This window comes from Symsagittifera roscoffensis, chromosome 9, assembly GCF_963678635.1.
Source record: "Symsagittifera roscoffensis chromosome 9, txSymRosc1.1, whole genome shotgun sequence".
Classification (NCBI taxonomy): Eukaryota; Metazoa; Xenacoelomorpha; order Acoela; family Convolutidae; genus Symsagittifera; species Symsagittifera roscoffensis.
The window spans coordinates 36,952,409-36,976,332 of NC_087070.1; the positions used below are offsets into that span (position 1 = coordinate 36,952,409).

Sequence of the window (23,924 nt, forward strand, 5' to 3'; positions counted from 1 at the left end):
TAACAAAAGCTACAATTTTCGCAAATTTGTTCTAAATTTTTTGTTACACTTTTTGTCACAAGAGCGATCGAAAAGTTTCAAATTCAAGAAATAGCGGAAACTACAGTTCAAATACCGTTAAAATTAAGCGTTGAAATTAAAGTAGTGAGTTGTGGTCCGAAACAACATCAGACAAGTTATTCTCGACAGAAAAATTTTACGATTTTTTTGAATCCGAATTACGATCAATGAAGTTTTAATATGATATCACACTTGGCCAACTACGAGTTTTCCTTGAATTCCGAATTGGTGGAAAAAGAATTTAAAAACGTACCCTACGCCATATTTCCATTCCACTCTTCGAGAGCCAGAACAATTAAAAAAAACTGACAAAAACAAAGAAAAAACTCAGCCACTCGCATTTTTTAAGTATATCTTTCAAGTTTATATCAAATTTGTTATCATTTGGCCTTCGAGAGTTGGTGCTTTCGATATAATTCTATTTATGCGTATAATTTTCATAATTTTCAAAATAAAATTTTAATAATTCACAATATAAATTTTCAACTCCTTCCGCGAACAAAATTGAATTCGAAATGAATTGGGAAAATGGATCAGTATGACATTCCTCCCGCTTGTTTAAATGCTTAAAGATTTTCAAATAACAAAAGCTACAATTTTCGCAAATTTGTTGTCTAAATTTTTTGTTACACTTTTTGTCACAAGGGCGATCGAAAAAGTTTCAAATTCAAGAAATAGCGGAAACTACAGTTCAAATACCGTTAAAATTAAGCGTTGAAATTAAAGTAGTGAGGTCTGATCCGAAACAAAATCAGACAAGTTATTCTCGACAGAAAAATTTTACGATTTTTTAGAATCCGAATTACGATCAATGAAGTTTTAATATGATATCACACTTGGCCAACTACGAGTTTTGCTTGAATTCCGAATTGGTGGAAAAAGAATTTAAAAAGGTACCCTACGCCATATTTCCATTCCACTCTTCGAGAGCCAGAACAATTTAAAAAAAAACTGACAAAAACAAAAATAATCGTAACAAATTTTTCTCGAGGAATTTCTAAACCAGTGACTGGAACTTCACTCTTAGCAAACAGGTCGAATGCGACCACTGAAGCCTAATGCAATGAACTTTCTATTATACTTTAAATATCAGGCAGCCGAGAATGCGCCGTAATTAATCGGTTAAATATAGAAAATTAGCTGTAATATAGTAGAAAATAGCTGTAATTAATCTGTTCTTTAAATATAATAGAAAACTTGTGCAAATAGAATTGAAATATGCGACTTTGGATGGAAAAACTAGATTCGTATCATAACACAAACTCTTGTGTAAAACCGAGAGACTGGCATTGCCTTTCAACGACAAAGGAAAAGATTCAGAACTGAAGTAGTGAAAAAACTGAAAACTACTCATACTATCTGCTAGAACGCGATAAGTCAAACCGTTTCGGATGCTCTCTTCTGAGGCGACGCTTCATAATTCAGTTAAATACTGTTTGAAAAGATGCTTTGGAAGTTACACAAATTAGGGTTCTTGGTTTAGGATTCAAACGCCTGTCGTCTGCGGGTTATGCATAGGCTTCAGCAAAGCTACCCAATAATGAAAACATCAAAAATAATCTTTGATCCAAAAATACTGGAAAGCAGGGTCGGATTTATGGAGGCGGGACGCTCCCCACCACCACCTCCCCTTCAGGGATTCGACCCCATGCCGAACCAAAGGGTCTCCCATTTGAACTATTTTGAGATATCCATTTTTGGCTGACTGACCCTAAAATTTTTTCTCTAGGCGCCTTTGGCGCCAATATATCCTAATTTAGAGGGAGCGCGCGCCGGAAAATGCATTTTTTGGTCAAAATTGTCCAAATGCTTAAAAACGACCTTTTTCAAACACTTTCCAGCGTCGCAGAAAATTTTGTCAAATTAGGCTCTTTAAAGTGATTTGGGAGAGCTCAGAAAATCAATTTGGCTGACTTAAGAAAAAGTCGACAAAATTTTCAATATTTTTTTGAATATCCCCCCGCAAGAAAATCGTAGATACGCCCCTGCTGGAAAGCATTTACAAATAAGTCAATCTGCGCAACCACAATACGCGTTATGACTTTAATATTCAGTTCGAGAAGCACTGAAATTTAAAGAATCCTGAGCTAACGAATTCACCGACGTTTAAGAAAACATGCACTCAGTCAATTAAATTTCGACATGCAGTTTATATAATTGCATCTACAGCATACTTTGGCCATATAAATTTATATAAAATAAAGCAGGAAATTTTAAATTTGGGGAAATATTTGCAATGTTGAAAATCCGACATTTTCCGCAGAAGTTTCATAAATAAATTTTTTAAAGTCGAACAAAAAAAATGAGATCATCTGAAATTAATGATGATAAACCCATATGTAAATTTAGACTATTTTCAAATCGACCATTGAACAAACTTCAACTAATTCTGTTACGGAAAACATCGTAATTTCAAATTTGGCTTAGAAGAAATAGAAATGTTAAGTGTTTTTAAGACACTTTTCAATTGAGTTCAAATTCTAGAGATCTCCCTCAAATAACTTGGCTTGTAGCACTGTATGACATGTAGACAGAAGCGCCAGCTAAATTTATGAGAGATGTTATGAGAAACACTGTCTTCCATTGGCCAGTGTACTCTACTATTGTGGCTGTCACTGGACCAGCTGTAATTCCCGGAATCGAGGCCTGGAAAAAAAACATATTTAGTTTGAATATTGGCTAGTTTGGAAAAAAAACGTGGCTAGTTTGAGAGTACCGAAAATTCAGATGTTCTCAGCTTGAAATTACGTTTCATTGTGTGGTTTTAGTCAATCGAAATTAGTTTTTGATCTCAGAAAATCAAGCAAGGAGATCTAAAAAATGATATCTCCAATCTCGATGAACTCAAACAGATCGGCAAAAAACGACAACATTTTTTTTGAAACAGCCAACAGACAGTTGGAAAGAGTCAATGATCTCACGGAAAACGAAAAAAAATGATTCACTTGTTTTAATTTTTCGGAAACAAAAAATCTTACGTTGAAGTTCTTTCAATTTCAAGCATCTTTTATGATTGAATTTTTAATAAAACAAACCCAATTTGAGAAAACTGGATCAAATGGTAACTTTCGTATTCCGCTGCAAATTAAATTAACTGAGGCTCTTTCCGTTTTCACCCATATTTGGATTTGAATTTTTACACTTCGCATCATTTTGGTTCAACGAAAATATAGTATTGCAAGCTACCAAATAGAAAGTGAGATGGCAATCACTAAAAAGAAAAAAATGAACTTGAACAAAAAATCAATTTCAGAAAAACAGACGAGAGACACAACCACTAACATACAAGCTTTTAGTATTTGCCTATCGTTTACTAAGCCGAAAACACATTGATCAGGATACAATAAAAGCCAAAGTAAATTGTTGTCATAAAAAAATTCAGCGATTGAATTGTTTGAATTTTTAACGTTTACACTACTACCAAACTGATTTGCTTAAAGCAAAAATAATCATTTTTCTCTTAAGCCAATGTAAAATAAGTTCAATAAACAGAAAAAAGATAAACCGAAATCAATTAGGCTGAAAAAAGTTTCTTAGCGAAAAAAATACTTGAAAATAACAGAAAGCACAACAGTCAGGGTACAAAAGCTACAGAAGTCAATCGAGATTACAATAAAAACTGCTCACAGTACAACGAAAATCCATGATATGGCAACTAAGCCGACATAACATAAGCCGACAAACTGTAGTCCGACTAATCAATTTTTCCCAAAAAAAAATCAATTTCAGACACTAAAAAACCACGGTCCGGCCGGAACTCGAACCTCAGAACATAGGGTGCAAGGCAACCGCATTTCCTCCGGGACAAGAAGGATGGGGCTTGAAGGTTGCTCAGGTTCGATAATATAGCAACATAAGTTTCTCACAAATCTGTAAGATAAGTAGTTTACGAGGAAAAAAGTCTAGTCCCCGATTACAAGACACTTGCTCTCGCAAGTGTGAAAATTTTTTAGCGTTATCACAATGCAAAATAAAGACCCCGTTGTACGGTAGCAATTTACCGGTTGGGACATAATTGCTGTTCATAATTTCTATCGTAACATTACCTATTTTGCCATAATAGTATAATAATCAACTGAAATGAAAACATTTGAAATGCGTTGGGAAAGTGCGAAAAAACTTAAACAATTTTAAACAAAGACAATAAAATTTTGCGCCGTATGCTCAATTGCTACTGGATAGCTTAACTTGCTTTCGTTTAAAAAAAAATTGAGTTTAACTTGAAAGTGCCACCGCGAAAACTCAAATTTGAGCGTGAACCTTTTTCTTGATTTCATCCTTCCAAAAAGCACGACCTAAACATCAAGCACCTTACAAACAAAGCCTCATACGTACAAGTGTGTTTGAAACTGCAAAAGTCAGCGACGCCTGGGTTGGCGCTACTTCAACGTGGTTGCTCAGATGGCCAGAAGAATTGCACGCACACAGTCCCATCGACACTGATATGAAACTGAAACAGCCAGAAGCATAATCCACGAACATTCTACACTTTCGTTATTCTTTCAGCTCTTTTACTTTCATTTCCTCTGTGAAAAACATAAATTTGGATCGATAGGTACGTTCTCAGAGAACTAAAGTCCACTTTCGAAAATCGCTCACATTTTTCGTGACCTTTACAAATTTGCTGTTCGATATGCCTTCCTTTTAACAAAAAACGAGCTGAGCTTGAAAAAAATGAACTTCCAACCTGGAAAAATCATATTTGAGCGTGAACACTTTCCTGAAAAAAAAATCATCCCGATGTATAAAAGTTACAACCACTTCGTTCTTTTACACTTAATTCATGTTTTTAAAAGCAAAAAATCATTTGGTCTAACTAACAGAAATTTTAGCGCAAACACCAAAAACCACATACTTGCTACTCTATCAAAACTGCAAATTAAACGTTGCGTATCTACAAATAGTCAAAGCGGACGTCAAATTCACGAAGGGTTTTTAAAAGATATTGACGAACATCGACAAAACAGTAAATTAAGTCTATTTTTTTTACTAACCAGTAAATTAAGTCTACTAACCATTTCACAAAGTATAAATTAAAGAAATTGTACAAATTACTTAAAACATCAGGGAAATGCGTCTAAGAGAAAGGACAATACTTCAACCGAGACAAGGCCAATTAATAATTTTCTCCTGAAAATAAGACAATGAATGGAAATAACGAATAATGAGTATAACAATTTTACTGCCCTCAGAAAAGCGAGAAGATAATTATCATCACCATGGAATTGAGCCAACAAGTGCGTAAAAAGCAACACACTCGTCAACCCAACCCCACTACAAATTAGCCTGGCATTTTTCATCACAGAACAATTATTCGCGCGTACAGTTATGATGTATTGTATGAAAAACAAATCTGTTCAAAATAGTTAGTTTGTTCACCATGCCAAAATTGGTTGCATAGTGAAAAATTTAGAGTAAATTTCAAAACTTATATGAAAAATGGGGGAAATGGAAAAGAGCTCTCAAAGCACTTACAATGTTTTCAAAACAAAAGCAGCTTCAAAAATCAGAGAACAATCAATTTAACATTATTGCTGTCCTCAGAAAAAGCGAGAAGATAATTGTCATCACCATGAAATTGAGCCAACAAATGCGTAAAAAAGCAACACATTCGTCAACCCAACCCCACTACAAATTAGCATGGCATTTCTCATCACAGGACAAATAATTGCGTGTAGAGTTATGATGTAAGGTATGAAAAGCACAACCGTTCAAGTATAGTTTGTTCACAAAGCCAAGTTTCGTTGCATAGTGACCAATTTAGAATTGTTTTCAAAACTTGAATAAAAGTGCGGGAAATGGAAAAGAGCCCTCTTAGCACTGACAATGTTTTCAAAACAATAGCGGCTTGATAAAACAGAGAATAATGAACTTCACATTTTTGTTGTGTCCTCAGAAAAGAGAGAAGATATTTGTCATCAACATGAAATTGAGCCGACAAATGCGTTAAAAAAGCAACGCACTCGTCAACACAACCCCTTCTACAAAATAGCATGGCATTTTTTATCACAGAAAAATAAATTGCGCGTAGAGTTACAATGTAAGGTATGAAAAAAAATCCGTTCGAAACAGTTAGTTTGTTCACCATGCCAAAATTGGTTGCATAATGACACACTTAGAGTAGTTTTCAAAACTTAAATAAAGAAGGGGGAAATAGAAAAGAGCGCTCAGGGACACTAGCAATGTTTTCAAAACAATAGCGGCTTGATAAATCACAGATCAACGAACTTTTCCATAGGTTACGATGTAAGGTATTAAAGACTAAATCTGTTCAAAATAGTTAGTTTGTTCACCATGCCAACTTTCCTTGCATAGTGACAAATTTAGAGTAGTCTTCAAAACTTGAACAAAATGTGAGGGAAATGGAAAAGAGCCCTCATGGCACTAACAATGTTTTCAAGACAATAGCGGCTTGATAAATCATAGAACAATGAGTTTGACATTTTTGCTGTGACAAGCTTAGAGTAGTTTTCAAAACTTGAATGAAACGTGGGGGGAACGGAAAAATGCCCTCCTTGAAACCAACAATACTTTAACAACAATAGCGGCTCGAAAAATCACCGAACAATGAATTTAACGTTCTTTGCTGTCCACAAAAAAAAGCGAGAAGATAATTGTCATCACCATGAAATGGAGCCAACAAGTGCGTAAAACAGCAACACGCTTGTCAATCAACCCAATTCCACCACGAATACGCATGGAATTTTTTATAAACAAAAAGTTACTTGTGCGTAGAGATAAGATGTAAGGTATGAAAACACAAATCTGTTCAAAATAGTTAGTTTGTTCACCATGCCAAGTTCCGTTGTGGTGACAAATTTAGTAGTTTTAAAAATTTAAAACAAAAAAGGAGAAAATGCGAAAGCAACTTCATGGCACTAACAATGTTTTCAAAACAATAGCGGCTTGATAAATCACAGAACAATGAAATTAACACTTTAAGCTGTCCTGAGAAAAAGCGAAAATATAATTGTCATCGCAAAAAAATTGAGCCAACAAGTGCGTAACAAGCAGCGCACTTTTTATCAAAAAAGAATTCTTACACTTAAGTGTTAAGTATAAAAAAAACAAATCTATTCAAAATAGTTTGTTCACCATGCCAAGTTTCGTTGCATAATGACAAATTTTAGTAGTTTTCAAAATTTAAATCAAAAGAGGGAAATGTAAAAGAGCCCTCATGGCACTAATAATGTTTGCAGAACAAAAGCGTCTTGATAAACCAGAACAATGAATTTAACATTTTTTGCTGTCCTCAGAAAAAGCGAGACGATATTTGTCATCACAAAAAAAATGAGCCAACAAGTGCGTCAAAAGCAACGCAATTTTTATCACAGAACATTTTTTACAGTTACAAAGTAAAGTATGAAAAACAAATCTGTTCAAAATAGTTTGTTCAGAACAATGAATTTAATATTTTTTGCTGTCCTCAGAAAAAGCGAAAAAAAAAATTGTCATCACCATGGAATGGAGCCAACAAGTGCGTTAAAAAGCAACACACTCGTCAACTCATTCGGTGTTTTTCATCACAGAACAATTACTTTTACAAAATTTCTAGAACTGCTGAACATATTGACAATTGAAAAGGAAACCGTGTTAAACAAATCCAGTGCAAACCATCAAATCAAATAACGTGCCATACTCAAATTTTGAATACATGCTCATCTAAACATGAACTGATTTGGTATCTTCTACTTCTGATTTTGTAGTAGCTGAATTTAAGTGGAAAAAAAACTAAAACGGCCGAATACGAAGTTCCTCCCCATTTTCAATGATCGGAACAAAAACTACGACCTAAATAAGTGTCTTGATTTCAATCATCAATTTCCATATCTGAGGAAATTAAGCTTAGAGATGTTTCTCTCTCAATTTAATTGGTTAGCTCAATTTTAGACCGTCGGAACAATGAGCGTGAGCAATATGTTCTCGAACAACTTTCTACAATTATTTAATCGTAAAGCGTCCGCGAAAATCTTCATAAAACACAACCTTAAAAAAATGATAGAAAACGAACCAATTTGGTTCTCGGAAGATTGATAACTTTCCCAGTAAAGCAGAAAACGCAAAGCTTGAAACCTTTTATGCTGTGACATACTTGAAAAAGGATGTACTCTGCTCCTAGTATTTTTCCATCTGGCCCATAAGAACATGCATTCGCTTCCCATTACCATTAAAATTCGTGCTGCCCACTATTATACATTAGATTTCACTACTCAATTAAAAAAATATGAGCCGCAACACGAAAACAACTAAGAATTTGCTATTTTAAGATACATTAGGGGCAGAAATAATTCATGCATTCGACACTTTAGGTTAATTAAAAACAAGAAAAAGGTGAAGAGGAGCTTCTCAACATCTGCAATTCACGTTCAAATTTAACATAGATGCAAAGCTGCACTTCGCAAACTCAGAGACAAAATGGCAAAAGAGCTTTAAAAACGCAAGAAAATATAAAAATAGGCGTTGAAATTTTATAACAAATTTTCGCTGCATCCAGAATTCGAACCAGAAAAAAAAACAATTAAATTCAAAACCCTTGGTGAATAAAGACAAAATGATTTGGACTAGAGGACGCCTTGCAAATTCTGACAGCCATAAAACGTGAGGTAGTTTTAGTTGAAAACAGAATTTTGTACCATTTTTTTATTTGTACCCCAATTGCTGTGTCGAATACTAAAAAATATAGTGCGCACCTAGAAACGTAAACATAGCTAACAGACAGCTGAAAAATGAAGGCAAGTGAACAGAACAAAATAATGACTTGTTTTTTTTAAAATCTCATCTTTCGAACTTCAAATAAAAACTAGAGCGTTAAATCTCTCAGATTTTCTGGAAAATTTTATGATTGGCATTTTTTTGATAAAACTAACCCAATTTGAGAAAATTGGATCAATGGTAAAATTTTTATATCGCTGATATGGGAAATCTGGTAATTAATTAATTCCATTTTCGAAACTAGAAGTCGATCCCTTCGAGACCTTAACACTTTTGCTGTTCGATAGTGGAGTTTGCCTTCCTTTTAACAAAAAAATGAAGTGAGCTTAAAAATAAATCAACCGTCAAACCGCGAAAATCAAATTTTAGCGTGCACAAATTTTTGAGACTTTTCCTGAAAAAAATAAACTAACAGAAAACTCCTAAGCTAACAAAAAAACTCCCAAAAAACCAAGACCTATATAAAAGTATGACTCTTAAAACACTGGATCAATAGATATTTTTATTCCGCAGGGAAATCGAAAAATTAAAAAACTACATTTTAAACCTAAAATCAATTACCGTTTTTAGTGACATTTGGAATTCAATAATTCGAGAGCGTAACTTGCCTTCCTTTGAGCAAATGATATTTGAATTGAAATTGGAAATCAACTCAAGCCGCAAAAAAAATCAGCTTGGTCGCGAAAAATTTTTGCATTCTTTCTTGCAAAAAGACTTAAATGAACATCTTCACTTCGTTTACTGACAGTTCATAACTTCTGTTAAGAACATCCACAACAGAAAAAAATCATCAAAAACTGGCAACTGCTTATAAGCAAAAAACAAAATTGCATGTCAATGTCTGCTTCTCACAGCAGAGCTAGGGCGACGTTGTCTGACAGACTGAAGAGGAGGGTGAAGAGAGCGGGTCCCACTAGTCCCACTGTTGTCATGGCCCTCCTCACAGAAAGAGTGGTCCAACTGCGCTTCACAATTAAATAGTCTGCATAATGGCCGGCCACTAAAGCACAAAACGACACGAACACTTTATTGCCGGCTCTTTTCCACACATTTTTGATTTTCGCTCGAATTTGATTGATCAGAACGCATTTGAAATAACTTTCGGTCTACTTAACAATCCCCCCTATTGTACCTACTAAAGAATCTACCGCCCCTTCTTGAAAGGGGGGAGATTGTTAAGTAGATCCATATTTTTTTATGTCCTTAATTAAAATGCCTCAAAGTTGAAAACTTTTTGATCAACATTTTTTCATTTTTTACTTTTTTTATACAGTTGGCTTATGGACACTTCTTTGACAACTTTATGTTGCAACTTTACGATGAGGTAGAGAAGCTGGAAAAATTAATTGCAATATTGGTGATCTTGAGCAACTTAATTGGGCAAAAAATCGGTAGATATTGGCTCTTTTTCTTATAAAAATTTGCTGCGGAAGAGGGGGAGGAAGAAAAACACACCAGACGTTAAGTAAGAATTTTTTACTCAGTTGATTTTTTGTTCACTTGCTTCGACATAAAAAGATATTACCAACAATTGGAAATGACCTATACAAATACCCGTATCTTAATAATGATGAATGCTTGTCCATAATTAAAAAGCATTCAGGACAACATATCACTCACTCCGAGCGACCTTTTTGGGATCTTGTTAACTATCCCCCCCCCCCCCCTATAGTACCTTGTAACGATTATCCCCCCTATAAAGAAAAAATTGAACACTTAAGCATACACGAATTTTGTACCTTGTTAACTACCCCCCACCCCCCCCCCCCCATTGCAATAGGGGGGAAATAGTTAACAAGATCCCCTTTCTTTTTGCGCTACCCGTTTAAGCGTGAAAAACACCCGAACAGCAACACCTTCCTATCCTCCTTAGGAAGAATGGCCAGAGCATAAAATGATGCAGAACTAACTGACCGACTCCGAGTATTGAGTTGGCAGCGTATGGGAATGCAGTGAGAGACATCTCGTCCGGTTTGGCCTTGAACACTCTGTCGAGGTAGGTGGGCAGCCACGACATCACAGTGTAATTTGAGCAGTTCATGCACAGGTGGGCGAAGTAGATTGCCAAGAGGGAAGAGTGATTCACGAACTCACTCCAATGCACCGAGGACTGAAAACGAAAAAAAAAACTAGAATACACCAGAACCAAAACTGGATTCAACTCTACACCAGACCACCATTTGGCTCTTTTCCAACACCCCCTCCACCTCTTCGATTGGGTTGAAACCGTACTCTAAGGACACCATTCGACCGGCTTGACCGTCTTTTTGATGTTGTCTCGATATATTTATAACAGCTGTTTGCTAAGATTTACAAATACACTAAAACGATTTCATTATGATTTTCTTTATTATATTATTTCAAAACAATTTATGACAATACTTCAAAAGCTAGTTCGCAAAAATGGATGAAGGCGATTATAAGTCAGGATACAAACCACATATTATTCCACGAACCACTCAGGCGTCATTTGTGATACAAAGACATTGAACAACACTAAAAAATTCCAATTGACTAATTCCTTACTGTAATTTTCAAAAATGCATTAGAATACCTGAACAAAACAAATCATAACATAGTTAGACAGCCTGTTTTGCGGTGCCCATGGTACGTTTTGCATTGAACATGGTATGTTATACAATATCGATGGCATGTTTTACAAAGCCTTCAATGTCTGTACAAAGCCTGCAATGTCTGCAAAGTATGTTTTGCAATGTCCATGTTGCATGTTTTCCAATATCCATGGTATGTTTTGCAATATCCATGGTATGTTTTCCAATAATCATTTATGTTTTGCAAGGTGCATGGTAAGTTTTGCGATGTGCATGATATGTTTTGCATTGTCGATGATATGTTTTCCAATATCCATGGTATGTTTATGCAATGTCCATGGTGTATTTTTTCCCAAATCCATGGTATGTTTTCGAATATCCATGGTACGTTTTCCAAAACCCATGTTATGATTTTCAATGTGCACGTAATGTTTTGCAACGTCCATGGTATGTTTTGCAGTCCATGGTGTATGTTTTGCAATGTGCATAGTACGCTTTGCACTATCCATGGCATGTTTTGCATTATCCACGGTATGTTTTGCAATATCCAAGTTATGTTTTCCAATATCCATATTATGTTTTGCAAAAAGCATAGAATGTTTTCCAATATCCATGGTATGTTTTCCAATATTCATGGTACGTTTTGCAATATCCATGGTCTGATTCGCAATATGCATGGTACATTTTCCAATACCCATGTTATGTTTCGCAAAAAGCATGGAATGTTTTCCAATATCCATGGTATGTTTTCCAATATTCATGGTACGTTTGCAATATCCATGGTCTGATTCGGAATATGCATGGTACATTTTCCAATACCCATGTTATGTTTTGCAATGTGCATGGTATGTTTTGCGATGTCCATGGTAAGTTTTGCAATGGCTATGGTATGTTTTCCAATAACCATGGTATGTTTTTCCAATGTCCATGGTGTGTTTTGCACTCACCACGGTATGTTTTACAAAATCGATGGTACATTTTCCAATATCCAAGGTATAATTTACTATGCCAATGGTGTATGTTTTCCGAAATCCATGGTATATTTTTCGATATCCATGATATGTTTTCCAATATCCATGTTATGTTTTCCAATATCCATGTTATTTTTTGCAAAGTGCATGGGATGTTTGCATTGTCAATGGTACGTTTTCCAATATTCATGGTATGTTTTTCCAAATTCCAAGGTATGTTTTGTACATTTCCAATATCCATGGTTTAATTTACTATGTAAATGGTGTATGTTTTCCGAAACCCATGGTGTATTTTCAAATATCCATGGTATGTTTTCCAATATCCATGTTAAGTTTTGCAATGTGCATGGCATATTTTGCGATGTCCATGTTATGTTTGCATAATCTATGGTATGTTTTCCATTATCCATGGTATGTTTTTGCAATTTCCATGGTATGTTTAGCATTATCCATTGTATGTTTTGCAAAATCCATGGTATGTTTTGCAAAATCCATGTACGTTTTCCAATATCTATGGTATAATTTGCAATGTGCATGGTATGTTTTGCAAAGTGCATGGTATTTTTTGCAATGTGCAAAGCTTGTTCTGCTTTAACCATAATATGTTTTCCACACAGAAGCGAAGCTCCGCTTCGCAAAAACTTGCAAGAACACGCCCAAAAAGCAGTTCTATCGAAAGAAATAAGAGAAAAAAGAAACAAGCCTCGAAATAGCAAAAACGGGCCTTAGCAAAGACTTGAATTAGCACAAATCTGCGACCTGAGTCTCACGCACTAGCCATTCAGCCAAGGATGCTCAAATTCCCCTAAAACTAGCCACCAATAACGCAGCTATATTTGCTATTAAATTGCCAATTCGATGCAGCAAAAGTAGCACCAAATACAAAAAGATACAATTTTGCATGTAATAAATTGCATATCAATAAGCCACATTATGTATAATTTATTATAAGATTACGTATAAGATATATTAAGTTAGAAAATTTCTGAAATCGAGATTTTATTGTTGTTCTTGTTTGAAACAAATAGCTTTTTTGGTTCACGAAGCACATGTTATCAATAAGCTGTAAAGGTGCAACAAATAAGCTGCCATGCCAATTCGATGCAGCAAATATTGTTGCTTTAATTCGCAACAATATTTGCGACTAATTCGCAACAATATTAGCGACTAAATCCCAACAATATTAGCGACTAAACCGCAACAATATTTGCGACTCAGTCGCAACAAAATTTGCAACTTAGGTTGGAAAAAAAAGAAAGTTCGTACTTAAAACACTTTGCTTCGCAGGTGTAGATATCCATGGTATTATTTGCAATGCGCAAGCTATGTTCTGCAAGGTCAAAGTGTGTTTTGCGCACAGAGGCGAAGCTGTGCTTCGCAAACACTAGCGAGAGCACGACAAAAATCAGCTCTATAAGTGTAAAAAAAAAGAAATGATCCTCGAATTAGTAAAAATTCGGTTTCATTTCAGATTCGATCTCCGACCTAAGGCGACCTAGATAATATGATTCTCACGCAATAAACCACTCAGCCACCGACGCTTAATTATTCGAAAACTCTTGCGCGAATAAAGCAGAAAAAAGATGCAATGAAATTTCCAATGCTACAGATCGTGATTATAGCAAAAATTCCACCAAATAATGAACACTTTGCAACCAAATAATGAACACTTTTATTTGCGAGTTAGGTTAGAAAAAAAGAAAGTTCGTTCTAATACACTAACGCTCGCAAGCTCGCACTTGTAAATATCCATATGTTTTCCAATGCCCATGGTATAAGAAAAGGTATAACGCCTCAAAATGTTTACCTTTGGAGCAACATAAGAGTATTCGGGTAGTTTGTGTGTTGCGCTGTTGCATCTACTGATGAAGAGAAGCCATAGGAGACCCCACAGGAACCCCAGTCCCCCGAATGAGATAAAACTGGCCTGCCATACCATTTGGGGACACACCTGTTAAAAATACTTGAGAAAAGTAATAAACCGACGAGCTGCGTAGAAAAACAGAACCGACAGCTGCGTCGAAAAAACCCAACGAAATGTATACACTATTGGTATTTTATTTTCAAAGAGGAATTGCAGCTAAAATCCTTGCGCATGGACATTGGTCGGAATGTTTGATATGTTTCTTGGAATGAAAAATTCATAGACAGCCTCTTTTGGAAGTGAACGAGAAACTTACCACAGATGCGACCACTTGACCCACAGAGCCCCCTGAGACCAAATATGAGAAGGCTTTGGCTCGTTCCTCTTTGTGTACATTCTCCGAAAAGATCTGGAAGATTGCCGGAAGAGCCAGACCTTCGGCCAGTCCTGCAATAGTTGCAAGATAATTTTGTTTTACAGATACTTCGAAGCTCATTTCTGAAGAAGTTAGTCTATTAGAGAACGGTTAAAGAAAAACTGAGTTTCCAGATTTTATTTAAAAAAGGGCTATCTAAGTTTTGAAATAAATCCGAGAAAGAAGAGCATTAACCAGTTGAATCTACCCTCCTCTCAGATAAGAACTTTAAAAACGCATCTCTTGATTTGTAAACAGGTAATCCAACTCACCTAACCCCACCCGGGTGATAATCATGACGACGTCAAAATGTGCAAAGAAAGGAGTAAGGAAGGTTGCCAATGACCACACAAATACTGCAAAGGTCAGCACCCTTTTTCCTCCAAGGCGTATTGAAAGACTGCCGCCCAAGACCTTAAACAAATTTTATTATTTTTCAAAATAAACAATTTAACTGAACAAGAAAAATGTACGAATGATTGTTAAAATGTATAAAATTTTCTTTGGTGTTTTATTTTTTGTCACGCAAAATCAGGTACCATAAATAGTTATTGAAATAGGACAAACAATATATTATTTTAAAGCTCTTATAAAATCGAAATTCGAATGACAAAAAAGTTCCAAAAAAACTTTGCACTACTGAGAAAAACCGGTTTGAACTGATTGATTTATTCCGCAAACATTAAGTTTTACTCCAATGAAAATAGTTTTGGAAGATTTTTAGCTCCGTGTTCGGAATTAATTTAAAAATCATTTTTTCTTCAAATTTATGTTAAAAAAAAGTTGTGGAACATGGTTAATTTATCAAAAAAGAAAAAAAACGATGAATACTTTTTAAAAACTAAGTATAGTGTTCTTTAATACAGTGAAGTGTATTAAAAATTAATTCTAAATTTCAGATTTTTTGCTTAAAAAAAGCGAGCAAGTTGAAGAATAAAATCAATGAACTCCGATGAAAGTACTGATGCAATAGAACGATCAAACTAAGACTAAATGTATTTAAAAAAAAACAGTGCATACATTTGAAAATTTAAGTTTTAATAACCTCGGCAAAACTAATCGTAAGATATACAGACATACTTATGAAAACGGAATTCAAGCCACGGATTTGCATACGTACATTTTGGATTAGATTACAATTCACTAGAGTGCTACTCTTTTTTAAAATTTAGAATTTTAGAATTAGCAAAAATCTGCGACCTGAGTCTCACGCACTAGCCATTCAGCCACGGATGCTCATATTCCCCTAAAACTAGCAACCAATAACGCAGCTATATTTGCTAATAAATTGCCAATTCGATGCAGCAAAAGTAGCACCAAATGCAAAAAGATACAATTTTGCATGTAATAAATTGCATATCAATAAGCCACATTATGTATAATTTATTATAAGATTACGTGTAAGATATATTAAGTTAGAAAAATTCTGAAATCGAGATTTTATTATTGTTGTTAATTGAAACAAATAGCTTTTTTTGTTCACAAAGCACATGTTATCAATAAGCTGTAAAGGTGCAACAAATAAGCTGCCATGCCAATTCGATGCAGCAAATATTGTTGCTTTAATTCACAACAATATTTGCGACTAATTCGCAACAATATTAGCGACTAAATCCCAACAATATTAGCGACTAAACCGCAACAATATTTGCGACTAAGTCCATGGTATGTTTTCCAATATCCATGTTAAGTTTTGCAATGTGCATGGCATATTTTGCGATGTCCATGTTATGTTTGCATAATCTATGGTATGTTTTCCATTATCCATGGTATGTTTTTGCAATTTCCATGGTATGTTTAGCATTATCCATTGTATGTTTTGCAAAATCCATGGTATGTTTTGCAAAATCCATGTACGTTTTCCAATATCTATGGTATAATTTGCAATGGGCATGGTATGTTTTGCAAAGTGCATGGTATTTTTTGCAATGTGCAAAGCTTGTTCTGCTTTAACCATAATATGTTTTCCACACAAAAGCGAAGCTCCGCTTCGCAAAAACTTGCAAGAACACGCCCAAAAAGCAGCTCTATCGAAAGAAATAAGAGAAAAAAGAAACAAGCCTCGAAATAGCAAAAACGGGCCTTAGCAAAGACTTGAATTAGCAAAAATCTGCGACCTGAGTCTCACGCACTAGCCATTCAGCCACGGATGCTCAAATTCCCCTAAAACTAGCCACCAATAACGCAGCTATATTTGCTAATAAATTGCCAATTCGATGCAGCAAAAGTAGCACCAAATACAAAAAGATACAATTTTGCATGTAATAAATTGCATATCAATAAGCCACATTATGTATAATTTATTATAAGATTACGTATAAGATATATTAAGTTAGAAAATTTCTGAAATCGAGATTTTATTGTTGTTCTTGTTTGAAACAAATAGCTTTTTTGGTTCACGAAGCACATGTTATCAATAAGCTGTAAAGGTGCAACAAATAAGCTGCCATGCCAATTCGATGCAGCAAATATTGTTGCTTTAATTCGCAACAATATTTGCGACTAATTCGCAACAATATTAGCGACTAAATCCCAACAATATTAGCGACTAAACCGCAACAATATTTGCGACTAAGTCGCAACAAAATTTGCAACTTAGGTTGGAAAAAAAAGAAAGTTCGTACTTAAAACACTTTGCTTCGCAGGTGTAGATATCCATGGGATTATTTGCAATGCGCAAGCTATGTTCTGCAAGGTCAAAGTGTGTTTTGCGCACAGAGGCGAAGCTGTGCTTCGCAAACACTAGCGAGAGCACGACAAAAATCAGCTCTATAAGTGTAAAAAAAAAGAAATGATCCTCGAATTAGTAAAAATTCGGTTTCATTTCAGATTCGATCTCCGACCTAAGGCGACCTAGATAATATGATTCTCACGCAATAAACCACTCAGCCACCGACGCTTAATTATTCGAAAACTCTTGCGCGAATAAAGCAGAAAAAAGATGCAATGAAATTTCCAATGCTACAGATCGTGATTATAGCAAAAATTCCACCAAATAATGAACACTTTGCAACCAAATAATGAACACTTTTATTTGCGAGTTAGGTTAGAAAAAAAGAAAGTTCGTTCTAATACACTAACGCTCGCAAGCTCGCACTTGTAAATATCCATGATATGTTTTCCAATGCCCATGGTATAAGAAAAGGTATAACGCCTCAAAATGTTTACCTTTGGAGCAACATAAGAGTATTCGGGTAGTTTGTGTGTTGCGCTGTTGCATCTACTGATGAAGAGAAGCCATAGGAGACCCCACAGGAACCCCAGTCCCCCGAATGAGATAAAACTGGCCTGCCATACCATTTGGGGACACACCTGTTAAAAATACTTGAGAAAAGTAATAAACCGACGAGCTGCGTAGAAAAACAGAACCGACAGCTGCGTCGAAAAAACCCAACGAAATGTATACACTATTGGTATTTTATTTGCAAAGAGGAATTGCAGCTAAAATCCTTGCGCATGGACATTGGTCGGAATGTTTGATATGTTTCTTGGAATGAAAAATTCATAGACAGCCTCTTTTGGAAGTGAACGAGAAACTTACCACAGATGCGACCACTTGACCCACAGAGCCCCCTGAGACCAAATATGAGAAGGCTTTGGCTCGTTCCTCTTTGTGTACATTCTCCGAAAAGATCTGGAAGATTGCCGGAAGAGCCAGACCTTCGGCCAGTCCTGCAATAGTTGCAAGATAATTTTGTTTTACAGATACTTCGAAGCTCATTTCTGAAGAAGTTAGTCTATTAGAGAACGGTTAAAGAAAAACTGAGTTTCCAGATTTTATTTAAAAAAGGGCTATCTAAGTTTTGAAATAAATCCGAGAAAGAAGAGCATTAACCAGTTGAATCTACCCTCCTCTCAGATAAGAACTTTAAAAACGCATCTCTTGATTTGTAAACAGGTAATCCAACTCACCTAACCCCACCCGGGTGATAATCATGACGACGTCAAAATGTGCAAAGAAAGGAGTAAGGAAGGTTGCCAATGACCACACAAATACTGCAAAGGTCAGCACCCTTTTTCCTCCAAGGCGTATTGAAAGACTGCCGCCCAAGACCTTAAACAAATTTTATTATTTTTCAAAATAAACAATTTAACTGAACATGAAAAATGTACGAATAATTGTTAAAATGTATAAAATTTTCTTTGGTGTTTTATTTTTTGTCACGCAAAATCAGGTACCACAAATAGTTATTGAAATAGGACAAACAATATATTATTTTAAAGCTCTTATAAAATCGTAATTCGAACGACAAAAAAGTTCCAAAAAAACTTTGCACTACTGAGAAAAACCGGTTTGAACTGATTGATTTATGCCGCAAACATTTAGTTTTACTCCAATGAAAATAGTTTTGGAAGGTTTTTAGCTCCGTGTTCGGAATTAATTTTAAAATCATTTTTTCTTCAAATTTATGTTTAAAAAAAGTTGTGGAACATGGTTAATTTATCAAAAAAGAAAAAAAACGATAATCTATTATATATTTAAATGCGGGCTTCACTATCTCGCCATGTTTAAGCTTTTTCAACGTATTATTTTTGCATGTTTAAGCTATATCGTATATTGCAATGGTTAAGATTTTTTTTTCGATTTTCCAATTTGATTTTAGTAGTTGATTTACCGAGTTTAAATTAAGCAGCCCAATATCGAATTAGGGGTTGCGAATTTGGCCTCCAATTTTGAATGCCCGAATCATTTTAGTTAACGAGATAAGACGATTTTTGAGATTTTTTCAAAAATTTTCAGAAATTTCAAATAACAAAATAATTTACAAAACTTGAAGTCCCTAACCCTGCAGTTGGGTGCTGTCGGAGTACTCTAAGGAGTTACAAATCTTGCCTCCAAATATGACTGTTCAAATCCTAGTAGTTTTCGAGATATGACGTTTTTTGTGATTTTTTCAAAATTTTTCAGAAAACTTAAATTATTATTGGTTTTTAAAAATCTGAAATTCCCAACCCTGTAGTTAGGTCCTGTCGGACGGAGTACTCTCAAAGATTGCGGATCTCTTCTCCAAATATGACTGCTCAATTCTTTGTAGTTTTCGAGATATGACGTTTTTTGTGATTTTTTCAAAATTTTTCAGAAAACTTAAATTATTATTGGTTTTTAAAAATCTGAAATTCCCAACCCTGTAGTTAGGTCCTGTCGGAGTACTCTCAAAGATTGCGAATCTTGCCTCCAAGTATGACTGCTCAACTCTTTGTAGTTTTCGAGATATGACGTTTTTTGTGATTTTTTCAAAAAATTTTCAGAAAACTTATATTAATTTTTTTCCGCAAAATCTGAAATTCTCAACCCTGTAGCTGGGTCCTGTCAGAGTAATCTCAAAGATTGCGGATCTCTTCTCCAAATATGACTGCTCAATTCTTTGTTGTTTTCGAGATATGACGTTTTTTGTGATTTTTTCAAAAAAAAATTTTTTCAGAAAACTTAAATTATTGGGTTTTAAAAATCTGAAATTCCCAACCCTGTAGTTAGGTCCTGTCGGAGATCTCTCAAAGATTGCGAATCTTGCCTCCAAGTATGACTGCTCAACTCTTTGAAGTTTTCGAGATATGACGTTTTTTGTGATTTTTTCAAAAAAATTTCAGAAAACCTATGTTAATTTTTTTCGCAAAATCTGAAATTCCCAACCCTGTAGCTTGATCCTGTCAGAGTAATCTCAAAGATTGCGGACCTTGCCTCCAAATATGACTGCTCAATTCTTTGTAGTTTTCGAGATATGACGTTTTTTGTGATTTTTTCATAATTTTTCAGAAAACTTAACCTATTATTAGTTTTTAAAAATCTGAAATTCCCAACCCTGTAGTTAGGTCCTTTCGGAGTACTCTCAAAGATTGCGAATCTTGCCTCCAAATATGACTGCTCAATTCTTTGTAGTTTTCGAGATATGACGTTTTTTGCGATTTTTTCAAAAATTTTCAGAAAACTTGAATTATTTTTTTCTTTTAAATTCTGAAATTCCCAACCCTGTAGTAAGGTCCTGTCAGAGTACTCTCAAGGATTGCGAATCTTGCCTCCAAATATGACTGCTCAATTCTTTGTAGTTTTCAAGATGTGACGTTTTTTGGGATTTTTTCTAAATTTTCAGAAAACTTATCAACTTTTTTTCGCAAAATCTGAAATTCCCAACCCTGTAGCTGGGTCCTGTCAGAGTAATCTCAAAGATTGCGGATCTTGCCTCCAAATATTAATTATTTTTCAAAATTTGAGATTCCCAACTCTATAGTTAGGTGTTGTCAGGGTACTCTAAAGAGTTGCAAATCTTGCCACATGCGACTGCTAAACGCGACTGCTCAAATGCTTTTCGTTTCCGAGATGTGACGTTTTTCGATTTTTTCAAAATTTCTCAAAGAACTTATCTACAAAGAAATTCTAAAAATTCTAATTCTACTAATTAGAAAATTTGAAACTACTAACTTGATGAAGATACAACCGTATTGTCAGCGTACACCCAGGCGTCTCAATTCTTGCCTCTTAATATGAATGCTCAAATCCTTTTAGTTTCCGAGATACGACGTTTTTTTTCAATTTTTTTTTTCGGGAATCTTAGGTTTAAAAAAATTCACAAAATTTTGGATTCCTAACCCTATAGTAGGGTGCTCTCAGGGACTCTCAGTGGTTGCAAATCTGGCTTCCAAATTTCTCCAGAGGCCCATTAAGTTTTCGAGGTGACGCTTGTATGTTTTAAATAATGGGAATATAAAAAAATTTAAAAGTTCGAAATTACCAACCCTGTAATTGGGTGCAGTCAGAGTACACTAAAAGTTTGCAGATGTTGTTTCCAATATATGCGGTTTTTCATGAGTTGTCGAAAAATTTCGAAGCACCGAAGGTGCGTTAATTGCTAGTTACTTTTTAAAAACTAAGTATAGTGTTCTTTAATACAGTGAAGTGTATTAAAAATTAATTCTAAATTTCAGATTTTTTGCTTAAAAAAAGCGAGCAAGTTGAAGAATAAAATCAATGAACTCCGATGAAAGTACTGATGCAATAGAACGATCAAACTAAGACTAAATATATGTAAAAAAAACAGTGCATACATTTGAAAATTTAAGTTTTAATAACCTCGGCAAAACTAATCGTAAGATATACAGACATACTTATGAAAACGGAATTCAAGCCACGGATTTGCATACGTACATTTTGGATTAGATTACAATTCACTAGAGTGCTACTCTTTTTTAAAAAATTGAACGATGCAGTGGTGCTGTCAATTTCGTCGAAATGTAATAATACGGGCAATGACATCCATTTTTTTTTACGTGAGTTGAAATCGTGATTTTTGTAGAGAAGCAGTCGAACAGTGATATCAAATACTATTTCTTTTGTACGAGTGTTATTTTTATACACAACTGTCGGTAACTTCAATGCAATTGCATTAGCTTTCCATTTATTAAAAACCATTGATATAGAGATTACACACAATTAAGTTCAATTCCAATCAAAGACTTGTTTCCACGAAGTGCAGCGGAGGAATTGAAATTGTATAAGAAAAACATGTGTTTTCAGGCTCAGTTCAACTGCTTCTCAAGGGACACCATGGACGTAACACAATTGATCATTGATAATAAGACTGTCTGATTCGGCATTCTCTTCATCATTTTGTCGACGAAAGATAAAAATACGAATTCGACGCATTTAAACTCAACTGATTCTCAGCAAAAAAGGAAGCAAGCTCGTGTAGAGAATTTTTTTATCGGCTCAGAGGGTCAATCGACGATATAGATCACGCATATGACATACAATTGTCTGAATATTGGTCTTACATTCATCGTAAAATTTTTAATAAAATCACTTGCTAAAATTAAACACCAATAGACATATTGACGTACCTTGCGGAGCGCCTCTTCGAACTTCGATCCAGTAACAAAAAAACGACCGCGGAATTTGATGAAACAATCACACTCGACGCGCGCTTCTCCAGTGAGCAAGTTGACCGAAGAACGAGTTCTTGAAATAAAAACGAACCCAATTTTATGGCTCCACTGCTGAGAGTTCAGAGATCAATGAGAAACCCGAAGATGATGAAATTGAATGCAGGACTTTTCTTTGCCGGGAATGAATGTTATATATTTGTTACATGATAATGCTGATTTCAGATTTTGTTGAATAAAAGCTAAATAAAGAAGTGGTGTTCCATCCAACACAGGTTTTTTAGCATAAAAAGTTAAAATTTAGGACTTTGTTGTGACAGCTTCGTGGAAGCAGCAAAAATTGACGCATAACTGATTGACAGAAGTAAAATGGCGCGTAATCTGGGGTTGAGCTTCCCTAATTTAAACAATTATCTAACGGTTTGTCAACAAAGATCTAAGGAAAACAAACTAGTTTAACGGCAAACACTGATTCGCGCGCAGTATGGCTCTCGTGTCGGATATGAGCGCAGCGAAGCAAACGTATTCTACTTGACAATGACGCGTTTGAAACTAACGTTCTGACTGTTTAATTGTTTTTAACTCTGCTAGAAAACCGGTCTCTGAGAAAACCTAGCCCCCTTTTCAAGGCTACATACACAGCCACCGGCTATCTTTGTTATAATTAGACTTTTTATTGTTCTGTTTTTTTTCTGTTCAATAGCATATTTGTGATAACTTTTGTTGTGAAATAAAAAATTCAACCTGAGAACTAATATATCCAAATCCGAAGCCACTAAGAACCCAACCCTGAAAGCCTAGGTTCCAGTCGTATTGTTTTGACATCTGGACCATGCATATCGGCAAAAGAACTCTATCGGCTGTGTTGATGAAATTAGCAACAGCACAGAACGCAATCAAAATTTTAACTTCTTTCGAAACTGTCGTCATTCCGTTTTAGATGGACCGTTTCACATTTAAAACCTGAAAACCGCTAACGAATAATTAAATAGACGGCTAAAAACGGGTACACCAGAAACAATATCGTTTCAGGCCATGCATGTAAATTCTGGTCCTATCAGCTCTATAACATTTGCCCAAATACTACACAGCGACGGAGCGAAGAAAAAGTACCTATTAACGACTGGCAGGCGTCAGTTAACTTAATTCTACTCGTTTTTCACCGTCTCGACCTTGCCAGTTGATTTTCTGGTCTGTTTAGGGCTAAGTAAAAAGTTACTATTTTTAGGCCATCAGTCAAACGACTTTTGATCAGCTTTCGTTTACATGCGAACACAACCACATAGCTGAGTCTCGGATCCTCAGACTACGTGACTGCTATTAAAAACACGGCTCGAATACCCTATTTTAACATGTTTTTGGTGACAACTCTATATTAAATCCATTGGAGACGGATTGACCCTTTCCTCTTCCTAGCTACTCATATTCTAAAATATCAGATAATACCGGTGTCAATTCAAAGTTCTATGGCATCA

The 23,924-nt window shown here is 35.2% G+C and overlaps 1 protein-coding gene across 4 annotated transcripts; it reads right to left on the reverse strand.

Moving 5' to 3' along the window:
* Positions 1 to 2,428: 2,428 nt before the first annotated feature.
* On the reverse strand, positions 2,429 to 23,680 carry LOC134853950 (uncharacterized). Of its 4 annotated transcripts, none has more exons than XM_063869967.1 (11): positions 23,563 to 23,680; positions 18,487 to 18,628; positions 18,116 to 18,246; positions 17,743 to 17,886; positions 14,847 to 14,988; positions 14,476 to 14,606; positions 14,103 to 14,246; positions 10,687 to 10,882; positions 9,625 to 9,772; positions 4,396 to 4,510; positions 2,429 to 2,706 (listed from the first exon to the last, which is right to left on the reverse strand). In XM_063869967.1, exons 2-11 carry the CDS (start codon positions 18,509 to 18,511, stop codon positions 2,554 to 2,556), a joined length of 1,329 nt encoding a protein of 442 aa, XP_063726037.1. In that variant the 5' UTR covers positions 18,512 to 18,628; positions 23,563 to 23,680; the 3' UTR covers positions 2,429 to 2,553. The 4 variants fall into 4 exon arrangements, with proteins under 4 accessions (XP_063726037.1, XP_063726035.1, XP_063726036.1 ...); XM_063869965.1 differs by lacking the exon at positions 23,563 to 23,680 and adding an exon at positions 23,194 to 23,531; XM_063869966.1 differs by lacking the exon at positions 23,563 to 23,680 and adding an exon at positions 22,408 to 23,158.
* Between the last annotated feature and the right edge of the window lie 244 nt (positions 23,681 to 23,924).